The sequence below is a fragment of the Podarcis bocagei genome (genome assembly GCF_964188305.1).
Source record: "Podarcis bocagei genome assembly, chromosome: 9".
In the NCBI taxonomy this organism is placed as follows: Eukaryota; Metazoa; Chordata; class Lepidosauria; order Squamata; family Lacertidae; genus Podarcis; species Podarcis bocagei.
Window position 1 is genome coordinate 39529880 of NC_138134.1, and position 13038 is coordinate 39542917.

Consider the following 13038-nt stretch of genomic DNA (forward strand, 5'->3'; position numbering starts at 1 on the left):
GAATGAGCTTGGGTTTGCATGCTTCCCCTCAGCCCTCTCCTCTGGCTCCAGAGCACAAGGAGGAAATTGGAAACATAAACTTTAAAGGAGCATATCATTACATCCAAACTGGGAACTCTCATAAGTTTAAACGATTGTTTGTTGAAACAACCACAGTTTGACCTTGGCTCATTTCAACAAATCATAGTTTAAACAAGCTACATGTGTAAAAAAATAACCCACTGTTAGAAAATAAAATAAAAGCTAGTTCGTTAAAAACAAGAAGCTTCTCATAGCAGAGGAGAGTAACAAGGGGGGAAGGGCAGAGTCTTCTGAGGGAGTAAGAGTCATTTGGAGGGCGGAGAATGATTGAGCTGGAGGAGAGAAGACAACTGACAAGGATGTATTGAGTTTTAAGTGTATTGGAATCCAAATGCAGGTGAAGCCACAAGCAACAGGGGCTGAAAAAGCAACGAGCAACAGTAAAAATTTGATACTTCTGAGGGACACAGAAAGCTTTTTTTTTTTTTTTTTTTTGGCACCGAAAATGTATGGGGAAATGTTCAGCTCAGCCCTAATAGAAATAAATGGGAAGACCAAGAACAAGCTGATGGCTGGGAAAGTAGGAAAGAAAGACCAGTTAGCTAATGCTTTAGGGCCAAGGAAAGCATGAAACTCTGGCACTCTGCCCTAGCATAGTTTCCAAAAGTACATCAGCACTCACCCTGCTATGAACAGGAGACACATGAAAATGCCTAGTAGCTGTAAACATTGAATTCACTATTACATCTTTATCCTTACTAGGATTGTAAGCACATAGCATTTTAGCTTTAGGCAGTCCCAGCAACCTAAGGGAGAGAAGAAAGGGAAGTATTAATGGCAATGGAAAGAATGCAGTCATGTTTTCCACTCCACACGCAAACATACAGTGTTCAGAAAAACCCCTACAACTTGGGCCCATTGGAATTTAAACCAAAGATAACTTTGTGATACAGACACAATGTGGTTTGGCATGGCATGAACAAATCCAAGCCAAAAGCCACCTCCTCCTCATCCAGAGTTCCCTTTTCATGAGAACCAGCAGAACATGGTTATAGCTTGCAGGTAATCCTGGGTCCAACACTGTCATTTGAGGCCCAGGAGGCCTTGGTGGCTAGGAGTGCCTATTTCTAATTCCAACTGGTTCACCAGCTACAGCCCCTTTTGGACAGAGATAACTTGGCTATGGAACTCCATGCTCTGGTAACTTCCAGATTGGATTACTGCAATGCGCTCTACATAGGGCTGCTCTTGAAGGTAACTCTGAATGCAGTGGTTCAAAATGCAGTGGTCAGATTGCTGACTAGGGCTGCCTTTAAAACTCTTACGGTTGTTCTAAAACTGCTATGTTTGCTGTCAGTTTATTTCCAGGCTCAATTCAAGGTGTTTAGTGTTTAAAACCCTATAGGACTTAAGCCCCCAAAATCTGAGAGACTGCCTCCTTCCCTACAGACCTTCTCTGGGTGTTAAGATCAGAAGGTGGACCCCTTTTGGTGGTTCTGCCCTCCTCAGAAGTACAAGGAAGGGTCCCCCAAGAAAAGGGTGTTGTGAAATTCCTTCCCACAGAGACGTGTCTGCCACCTTCATCTTTCAGCAAACGCTGAAGACACTTTGCTCTTTGACACCTGAGATGGTTGTTTTCAAGACCCATCCCACTCCTGTGGATGTAACTTGTTTTAACTGTTTTTAATTCAGAATTTTATATGGTAGCAACCAGCCCTGGGGGCCCACTGGTGAAGGGGAGGTGGTGTTATTATTATTATTAGTTGTGTGTTGCTATCCTGCTTGAGTAAGAACTATGTACTCTAAGCTGCCAAGGAACCGGACACAGAAAGGAGGGTGGAAACATTGTATGCAATGCAAAATGGAAGGGAATTACAGACTCTTCTGGGGAAAGAATTTCCTGGGATACAGAATAAAAGTATGCAAAATACTCACTGCATTCCAAAATGGAGAATTGAAGGGTGAAAATGAAGGACCCTCCCATTTGACATTTTCGCAGAGAAGCTGAAAAAGAAGAGAACAGTAATTATAAAACCATATCCCTTTTCACAAGATCTCAGATTATATGTAGACTGTACTGGCATCGCTCGATTTTCCTTTAAGAATACAAGGAAAATCAAGACCATAACTGCCACGCCACAATTCAAAATTAACTCTGTCAAAAACTGTTACTGATTCACGCAGCTTCACTCTAAAATACAGTCCTACCTCAGGTTAAATATGCTTCAGGTTGAGCGTTTTCAGGTTACTCTCCATGGCAACCCGGAAGTAACGGAACGCGTTACTTTCGGGTTTCGCCACTAGCGCATGTGCGCAAAATGACGTCATGCGCAGAAGCAGCAAATCACGACCTGCGCACACGCGGGTTGCATTCTACTCAGGATGCGAATGGGGCTCCGGAATGGATTCTGTTCGCATCCAGAATACCCATGCACAATTAATTATTCCTAGGAACCCGCAAGCACAAACCTGGAATACAGGCCTGACAACAGTCCCATTCAGGCATTCAGCTGAAGGTGTGAGAGCATTGGTGTGTACAGGTGCACTACCCTCAGTCCCAATTTCCCTGCCTGCTTCATCCTGACCTTCCTACAGATAAAGTGGGCTGAGATAGTGCGTACATCACCTGCCTCTATTCCATTTATGGCATGTCTTTTGCTGAATGTCTGAAGAGAACTAATATGCTTAGGCAAAAGGCTGTAACAACCAAATCAAATTAATAAGGGACAACATAAGCAACTGCGAAAGGGGAAAGGGAGAAATCCAATTATAAGCAATAAAATACCATAAACTTGATATACTCCTCATAACAGCTTAACATATTGATTTGTACAAAATTATGTCAGATTCTGAAAGTTGTATTCTCCTCCCGATGCCATTTAGTATTCAAATTTTTATAAGGGATAGATCCAAAACTGTATTCTGAACAGAAAGCAGCACAACCCCCACCTTCCGCTGAGAATAGACAAAAATAAATAAATGATGTGGAATAGTCCTCAAATGCAACTCCCCTGGTTCATAAATAGCCTCATGACAACTGTGGATAACCATCGTGAGCATTGTTCAAAATCAAGAGGAGACTTATAGAAACTCGGGTTAACAAGAAATGAACTCTGATAAAGGTCAAGTTCGCACATAACAGTAAGCTTGGCTCACTTAACCCACAGTGTGAAAAAGCATCATACTATAACACAACGCATTTGCTTCCACTTTACTCCTCCCTTGGTGCAATGGTAGGGAGAAACCCAGGGAATTAAAGCTCACAAAGCAAAACACGTCAGCAAGGAAGCAGGATTTTACTCCTGGAAAAATAGTTATAAATATATTTGTACTATCTGAGGAGAAACCAGAGCATGTTGTTGTTTGTTGTTTAGTCGTTTAGTCATGTCTGACTCTTCGTGACCCCATGGACCAGAGCATGCCAGGCACTCCTGTCTTCCACTGCCTCCCGCAGTTTGGTCAGACTCATGTTTGTAGCTTCGAGAACATTGTCCAACCATCTCGTCCTTTGTCGTCCCCTTCTCCTTGTGCCCTCCATCTTTCCCAGCATCAGGGTCTTTTCCAGGGAGTCTTCTCTTCTCATGAGGTGGCCAAAGTATTGGAGCCTCAGCTTCACGATCTGTCCTTCGAGTGAGCACTCTGGGCTGATTTCCTTAAGAATGGATAGGTTTGATCTTCTTGCAGTCCATGGGACTCTCAAGAGTCTCCTCCAGCACCATAATTCAAAAGCATCAATTCTTCGGCGATCAGCCTTCTTGATGGTCCAGCTCTCACTTCCATACATCACTACTGGGAAAACCATGGCTTTAACTATACGGACCTTTGTTGGTACGGTGATGTCTCTGCTTTTTAAGATGCTGTTTAGGTTTGCCATCGCCTTTCTCCCAAGGAGCAGGCGTCTTTTAATTTCGTGACTGCTGTCACCATCTGCAGTGATCATGGAGCCCAAGAAAGTAAAATCTCTCACTGCCTCCATTTCTTCCCCTTCTATTTGCCAGGAGGTGATGGGACCAGTGGCTATGATCTTCGTTTTTTTGATGCTGAGCTTCAGACCATATTTTGCGCTCTCCTCTTTCACCCTCATTAAAAGGTTCTTTAATTCCTCCTCACTTTCTGCCATCAAGGTTGTGTCATCTGCATATCTGAGGTTGCTGATATTTCTTCCGGTGATCTTAATTCCGGCTTGGGATTCATCCAGCCCAGCCTTTCGCATGATGAATTCTGCATATAAGTTAAATAAGCAGGGGGACAATATACAGCCTTGCCGTATTCCTTTCCCAATTTTGAACCAATCAGTTGTTTCATATCCAGTTCTAACTGTAGCTTCTTGTCCCACATAGAGATTTCTCAGGAGACAGATGAGGTGATCAGGCACTCCCATTTCTTTAAGAACTTGCCATAGTTTGCTGTGGTCGACACAGTCAAAGGCTTTTGCATAGTCAATGAAGCAGAAGTAGATGTCTTTCTGGAACTCTCTAGCTTTCCCCATAATCCAGCGCATATTTGCAATTTGGTCTCTGGTCCCTCTGCCTCTTCTAAATCCAGCTTGCACTTCTGGGAGTTCTCGGTCCACATACTGCTTAAGCCTGCCTTGTAGAATTTTAAGCATAACCTTGCTAGCGTGTGAAATGAGTGCAATTGTGTGGTAGTTGAAACATTCTTTGGCATTTCCCTTCTTTGGGATTGGGATGGAGCAGGAACCGGCAAGCCACTCCAGTATTCCTGCCAAGAAAACTCCATGGACAAAGACAACCAGAGCATAAAGTTTATCAATTGGCATGTTAAGACTTAATTTAAAAGCCTTGTAATTAAAATCAGCAGTGGAGCTTCAGAGGTTCCCATAATTCAATATGCTCTCTTGACTTTCTACCCAGCCAACTTGGCACACCTTTCCAGACCACCTGCAAGTTTGTGTTCCTCCCTCTTTTGTTGCTCAAAGCTTTTATTCCTAATATTAATGATTGTAAAAGAGCCGAAATCTGTGATCTTATGGACACTTAACTGGGGTAAGCCCTACTGCAGGGGTCAGCAAACTTACCACACCTCGGGCTGGTGTCTCCAGCGCCGATCATGCAGTGGGCCAGAGGGTGGGGGAGCTTGTGCCCATACGCGTGCGCACATGCTATTTCTGGTGCACTTCTGGGTCGAAGGAGCACCGGAAATAGCTTGTGTGCATGTGCATGGGACTCCTCCGACCCGGATGTGCACCAGAAATAAGGCTTGTGCATGCACACAAACTATTTCCGGTGCTCCTCCGACCCGGAAGTGGGCAGCCGCACAGCGCAGCACCGGCAAGAGCGGGTGGCGGGTATTGCCGCAGGCCGGATAAACAAGTCCCTTGGGCCTTATCCTGCCCTCAGGCCTTAGTTTGGGGACCCGTGCCCTACTGTATATAGTACTTACTTCAGAGTACATATGCATAGGGTTGAACTAGTTTCTAAAAGAAGATTCTCACAAATATATACATGAAGCAATTATATATGCTCCCCCTCCCCCAAACAATTTTATGGTCTAACAGGTTATTTGCTTTCTAAAATGTTGATAAATAAAATCTTTTTTTAAAAAAAATCAAGCGGCAATACACATTTTTGTTTGCTTATTTTTATCTGCAGTGGGGAAATCTTTCTTGCCAAGTTCTCAGAGGTTTTACATTTCAGGTTTTTTAAAAAACGCACTTTAAAAAAGCACAGAATTTATCCAAAAACTTACACAGGAGCTTGAACCTAGTTTTAATCATCATAGGCACAATGCCAAAGAAAAGCACATGTTATTGCATGCCTAGGTTTGTGATTTTCCCAGTTCACTCCCATGAACACAAGGCCTATTCCATACACACAAGCCTGCAGCTACATTGATTTCAATAGATGCCAAACAGCAACACTGCATGGAAACATGACTTCATCGTTAGTTAGTTAGTGTGTTTTTTAATGCGTTTCTTCTCCACTTTTTATCCAAGGGGCTCAAGGTGATGCACGTGGTTCTCCCTCTCCCTAGCTTTTCCTCACAACAGCCCTGTGAGGTGGGTTAGACTGATTAACAGTGGCTGGCCCAAGGTCATCTAGTGAGCTTCATGGAAGAGCAGAGAGTCTCTCAAGTCTTAGGCCATCACTTTAACCACTACATGACCCTGACTTTGTTTTATTTATTTATGTATCAGTTCCATTTACAGACCACTTACTATCTGAATATCTTGAAATGGTTTACACTAGATTAAAATACATAAATATACATCTAAACACAGTAAGTACCATCAAAACCACATAAGTACCATCAAAACATGAATACATAAACAATACCAATATACCTAAAAACAATATTGATAAAAGTCTAAGAGCACTACAAGTCAGTATAATGTGAAACTACCATCAAAACAACACGCATCATTCATTCATACAACCAGCTCAACCCATCTCATTCATGCTCCATTCCACACAACTAGTATAATCATTCAAGACCTCAAACATCTCCATCAACCAACCACTTGGATCTACACCACTCTAAACCAGTGGTGTCCAAAGTTTTTTCAAAGAGGGCCAGATTTGATTAAGTGAAGGGCTGTGAGGGCCGACCAAAGGCCCAACCAAAGTTATTGACCTTTTTTAAGGATTGAAGTTGTTGACCTTTTTGTTGTTGGGTTTCTTTTTTGGGAGGGGGGGATTTTACCCCAGGAAATAAACTGCCACAGGGGCTGGATTAAACCAACCGGATTAGGCCCCCGAAATGGTATTTGGACATGCCTGCTCTAAACCATATGCATAGACGTTACTCTCCCAAACTCTAAAGTAGCACTGGGCTCGTGCCCCACATCCCCGGTACCATCAAATACTCTCCTTCCCTTCTCTCACTTGAGAGGGGCTGAATTCTATACCAGAGCAGGCTTTCACCCTGGAAAATATGATACTTCCTTCCTTCCTTCCATCCACCCACCCACCCATTCACTCACTCTCAACTACATGACCATAACATGCATTGCACTGCACAACCTCAACTCTTGATAAGTACCAAATCAGCACTGGAAAAAGTCACAAACACCAGTGACACCTTGCTGGCCAGCATCTCATGCTCTGGCTACTCCTTCCCCATCCTACCCCAATATAGGTGCTCATCAGAGAAAAGCGGAACTGTGTTAACATCAAAATTGAGCTCAACAAAACTTCTGTCATCTTGTCAAGTCATTGTTTGTTAAAAAACAAAACACTGGCGCTATGGTTTTAGGAACCATTTGTCCAGATCAAGAAAAATGGACTAGAGAACTAGTTCTTCCTGTGCCTATATTTCATGACATTTAAAGTGACAGGCACAGCTGTTTCCCATGTACCTCCTCTGGTAGTAGACCATTATATTCAGATATGGCCACAAACAAGAACCATTTAGTTTACTGCAAAACATGAAAAAGAACACGTTGCCTCTGCAAAAAAAACAAAAACAAAAAAACCCCATAAGCAGACAGAAAGGCACTTTAGCTCCAATCTTCAAAGTAACCTGCACTGTTTTTCCAGGTGTCATATAGTTCATTAGGGATAAGGCTTACTTATTCCTCTTTGTGAGTGAACAGGAGAGCAAATACAGGAGATTTGCATGCATAAGATCTGGCAATTTCAACTGTACTGAGGGAGGGGAGCATCTTGAGTATTGAATAATGGGCAGGTTTTGTGAGTCTGAGGGCACATACCCATTTACTTTTATCGGCATATAACACCTAATATACTTGACATACATTTATGAACATTAGGTGATAATGAAATCTAAACAACATAGTGTTTAGCGTAGCCTCTCGTAGTGCCAACATGTAGTAAGAGATCAGGATCTAACGAGCTTACCCACATTCTGCAACCTCCAGAACAATTTATGTGGTAGATGTCATGTTTTAACGGAGACTTGCATGTGTAGACCCAAGTTCCTGCAGCCTCAATCATGCAATTTATACTGCCCTGCCCTGCTGTTTTTATAACCAAACCTGTGTTAGCCTCCAATTTGTGCATGCAGACCTCTGTTCCAATATGTACATGTCAGTTGTAAGACTAATATTGCATAACTCTGATTAGCCATTGTGCATAGGCACCATGTAGTCTAATATCAAACCGGTGCTTCCGGGGGGGGGGGGGCAGATGCCAAAGCTTTTGTTAATGTTGTGTATTAAGTGCTTGTTGTGGTGGTTGTTGTTTAGTCATTTAGTCGTGTCATGACCCCATGGACCAGAGCATGCCAGGCACTCCTCTCTTCCACTGCCTCCCACAGTTTGGTCAAACTCATGCTGGTAGCTTCGAGAACACTGTCCAACCATCTCGTCCTCTGTCGTCCCCTTCTCCTTGTGCTCTTAATCTTTCCCAACATCAGGGTCTTTTCCAGGGAGTCTTCTCTTCTCATGAGGTGGCCAAAGTATTGGAGCCTTAGCTTCAGGATCTGTCCTTCCAGTGAGCGCTCAGGACTGATTTCCTTAAGAATGGATAGGTTTGATCTTCTTGCAGTCCATGGGACTCTCAAGAGTCTCCTCCAGCACCAGTTATTAAGTGCTAGCCCTATGCTAGAACTTCATCATCTGGAAGGTGGAAATAAGCCGCATGAGGGCCGGAGTCAAGTGAAGGGGACCATCTAAATGGGTGGGGGCACCAGAAGGATGTCAGATGGGGGAGTGGGTTGATTTTCTGAGATGCAGCAGGAGGGAAAGAGCTGCCCTGTAATGCAACTGAGCAAAATGGTCAGCGTCTATAGAAGGAAGTACCATTCCTGTTCTGGACACACTTGCCTGCTGAGTTGCCACTCCTACAACAGAAAAGCAGCTGCCCAAGTTTCCTCCACCCTCCTGGCTCTAGGTATGCTTTATTGCCATGCCCATTCCTCCTTCTCAGACTCTCTCCCCTTGGCAGCATAAGCTGACAAGCAGGCAGACAAAAGGAACTTGCAGACGCACTGCTCTGGGAGCAGGCAGCTGAGAGTGCTGCAGGGCTGAGGGGGGAGGGATCAAGCAGCTCTTTTGCCTTCTCTCCCAAGATCTGGCCACCACTTTCTCACTATCTGCAACACTGTTGCTGCCCTGCGGAAGATGCTTATGAATAAAACCATATTATGCACTTACACCCGTCAGCAGTGGTGCATATAGAAATGTGTTTTAAAAAACAAGATGGACAGGGCAGATGAGATAACTGACAAGAGTCCCCAAACCTACAGACACTATCAGTTTTACTCATCGAAGAGTAGAGAGAGATGGTGATGAAGACGCTGGCACAGAATTGCATTTTAAATATAATAGACAAACACAAAAAAGGAAGGATGGAATAAGCAGAACATGAATGGGTCAGGATAGGAAATAAACTGTTTCAGGAGAATATCACCTGGATCGTTCGCAAAAAACTCCAAGTGACCTAATAATGAATAAAGGGCTAATGTGGAAGCACTCCTTGTTTGTATTAGGCATAGTGAAAAAGAGCAAAAAAGTAATGTCAATAGGCACCCATGAAAATACCGTATTTTTCGCCCCATAAGACGCACCGGCCCATAAGACGCACCTAGATTTTTGGGGGGGAAATAAAGGGAAAAAAATTTATTTCCCCCCCAGGTGCGCTGCGCTACACCAGGAGCTTGGGGCGTGCGGAGCTCAGCGCGCCCCAAGCTTCTGCGTGCCGGCAAGGTCTCCGCTAGCGTGGGAGAGCCGGGCGCCTCTCCCAGGGCTAGCGGACCCCTGCGCTAATCCAGAAGCTTGGGGCAAGCTGAGGTCAGCGCGCCCCAAGCTTCTGCGTGCCGGCAAGCAGTCCGCTAGCCCTGGGAGAGCCGCGGGGCTCTCCCAGGGCTAGCGGATCGCTGCGCTACACCAGGAGCTTGGGGCGTGCTGAGCTCAGCGCGCCCCAAGCTTCTGCGTGTGCGCAAGCAGTCCGCTAGCCTTGGGAGAGCCGCGGGGCTCTCCCAGGGCTAGCGGATTGCTGCGCTACACCAGGAGCTTGGAGCGTGCTGAGCTCAGCGCGCCCCAAGCTTCTAGGTGCGCGCAAGCAGTCCGCTAGCCTTGGGAGAGCCGTGGGGCTCTCCCAGGGCTAGCGGATCGCTGCGCTATACCAGGAGCTTGGGGCGTGCTGAGCTCAGCGCGCCCCAAGCTTCTAGGTGCGCGTAAGCAGTCCGCTGCCGCCCCAAGCCTCGAGCACCCGGTGGGACCTCCTGCCGGGCGCGCGAGGCTTGCAGGCATTCGCCCCATAAGACGCACCCCGATTTCCCCTTCATTTTTGGAGGGGAAAAAGTGTGTCTTATGGGGCGAAAAATACGGTATTTCCCTAGTTAATCATACTAGTAGTGAAATGAATAAAATGCCATAGGAAAGTAACAAAAGAGTTAAAAATACATTGTGTTAGCATCATAGCATGTTGTTGGGTTTAGATTAATTAGGGTTTGTATTGACCTTAAGGCTCACTGTGCTTAAATATTTTCAAGCCAGAACTCTAATATTTCACCTTCTTGTATGTGTGTTTATTACAGCAGTGTGGTGTGAACTTAGAATCTCATCTCCCAACAGAAACTGGGATACAGAAAGAAGTGCAATGTAATGGCAAGGTAATAGGAAGTTAACACACTTGATAAAAAGGCTATTACATCCAACCAGAAGTAGTTACCTCATTTCTCAACAGAAATTGGAAGGCTGAAAGGAAATGCAAGGTAGTTTCAAAGTAATAGGAAGTTAACACACTTGTTTCAAATGTCATTACATCCAGCTAACTGTTTTTGTGTGCATGTATCTACTGATGCTATCCCTATTTCAATCTTTTCAGAACCAGTTTAAACTAGGCCATGAAACATTACATAGCCTAAGATATCTGGAAATGCAAAGTCAGCTAGATCAGTTTAATTATTAATACAGTATCCACATTCTGATAATAACATGTCACTATAAACTCTCCTGTTGGTTGTCAATTAAAACCATATTTTGGATCCTTCAGTTTTCTTCATAAGTGAAATAATACAGAATCAGGAAATAGTAGGATACAGCTATGACCTGATAGACCCTGAAAGATATGCAATGCTTTCCAGTGCATGTGATATATACTATAGCATGAAGAAGTAAATTGCTTCCCTTCCCCCGATTCCATCCTAAAAAGGGAAAACAGCCAAATGGGAAGCTAAACAAAGCCTGAAAAATGTAAAGCCAAGTCTTGCGAACTTGCAAATTCTCATATGGTTTATACATTTCATTTGACATACCTCAGCTCCATCAGAAAACAGCATGCGATTCTGCATGTCATGCAAGAGTAAAAATTCAATCACAACTGATTTGTACAGAATAAAAACAACAACATAAAATGCTACGTTCAGGAGCAGCGTAATGATCTCAAGAGTCTTCAGCGTGAATCTTTTTTTAAAAAACAGGAAATAAGAGTGATACATGCGGTTGAGAGTATGATATGTGTGTGGGGGGGGGAGGGGAATCAATGTTATAGATATCAAGTCAGCCATGAACAGAACACTGGGTGGCCTTAAGACTCTCATTCTCAGGATCCCATCCGGAATGCAGCCTGGCCCTATTAGAAACCAGACTGAGCCATTCATATTGGCTTTGAGACCTGGAAGACCTGCTCCCTTGCCTTGCATTTTTCCATCAGGCCTGGCAGGGTGGGGCCCTGACTCCCAACTACAAAAGCTGAGGGTGCTGAAGAAGCCAGAGATCATCTTGGATGCCTCTAAGTACAGATCCAGGTCACTGAGTCTGAGCTTCCGCAGCTGCCACCTGCCGTGAACCACCCTAGGCAGGATTGGCAGCAGCAGCAGCAGCAATGTCCTATGCTTAAGATAATATTGTATTGTCTTGCTAATTATGCTGTTTTAAATGTGCATTTTACATTTGACTTCCTTTAGTAATGTTTTCTCTTGAAATGTTTAAGATTTTAAAAATTAACATTACATGTGCAATCCGTAGTTGATCTCCTTTGCAATGTTTTATTTTGGAATCTTTTAAGATAATATTTTAGTTTCCTGTTCATTCTGTTGCTTTGAATGTATACATTTGACTTTCTTCAGTAATGTATCAAGGCAGCAGGTGTGAAGAGCTATACAAATACAAAGGACCTGTTTTTCTTATTAGTAACCAAACTGCCATACTACAAAAGTGACTATTTATCTTATTGGGCATATCTTAGCTGTTCATTAAGTCAGGTGACCGTGGAACAGATTAAGTGTATTTACACAGCGATTTAGCAGAGCAAATGGCATGCAACACTACCTCCAAGAGAGTTGCTTGTCAAATCATTATTCACCTGATCCCGTGGCATTTTGCAACTCTGTGTATGTGTGTCATATATTAATCACTACCTGGGGTGGGGGGCTTGAGTGTGCACACAGAGCTTCACAATTAATTTCAATGGAGAGACAGTTCTGGGCATATCCTTTGTAAGTGGTTACCCTGAAGCAAAACTCTTCTACAGGAGCTCCCATAGTAACACAAACATCCTAATACAAACACTGTTACAGGTGTTAATTAACCCAAGCAATGCTGAGGTGTTTGAGGTAGCATTTCATGCTCCTGTGCAGTAGTCACTATGCTAATTTTGCATCTATTTCAGCTTTAACATAATTGTCACATTTCTTTTTTTACATTTCATTTCCATGTGTATTATACCTACCAACAGAAAATGGCATTTCAGCCATATTATAAAGTAGGCTCTGGTCCACATGCCACAATAAATTTGTTATTTTGGAAGGTGCCACACTTCTCTTGCTTTTTTAACACTGTTTTGAGCTGCAGCCTTTGTTTTTGCCACTACAAACTCATATTTTACCTGCAACTTTATCAATCTATATTGCCCCTTTGCATATCCTACCAAATGAAATTCTAATGGTTTCCATGGTATAGTTGGTTCCCCCCCCCCTTAACATAGGGTAGAAAAGGCCAACCATTTTTATGCTACGAAATGGAGATGAAAGACAGAATTGTTTTTGTGCTCCTACTGAAGTTGTTTGCAATGCATGTTTCTTTATCAGTACTCTGCTTAGTGGTAAGATAAAGACAACATGAGTAGCACAACTTACTGCTAAAATCAAGTC

General features: G+C 43.6%; 1 protein-coding gene across 5 annotated transcripts in view; it reads right to left on the minus strand.

The window, feature by feature from the left end:
• Positions 1 to 13038, minus strand: part of TMEM131L (transmembrane 131 like) — a 72811-nt gene that overhangs the window by 38199 nt on the left and 21574 nt on the right. For all 5 annotated transcript variants that reach the window (XM_081208314.1, XM_081208315.1, XM_081208313.1 and 2 more), the window contains exons 4-5: positions 1957 to 2025; positions 704 to 827 (exon numbers count right to left, since the gene is read on the minus strand). In XM_081208314.1, the coding sequence (XP_081064440.1) occupies positions 704 to 827; positions 1957 to 2025 (193 nt within the window). The remainder of the gene's footprint in view (positions 1 to 703; positions 828 to 1956; positions 2026 to 13038) is intronic.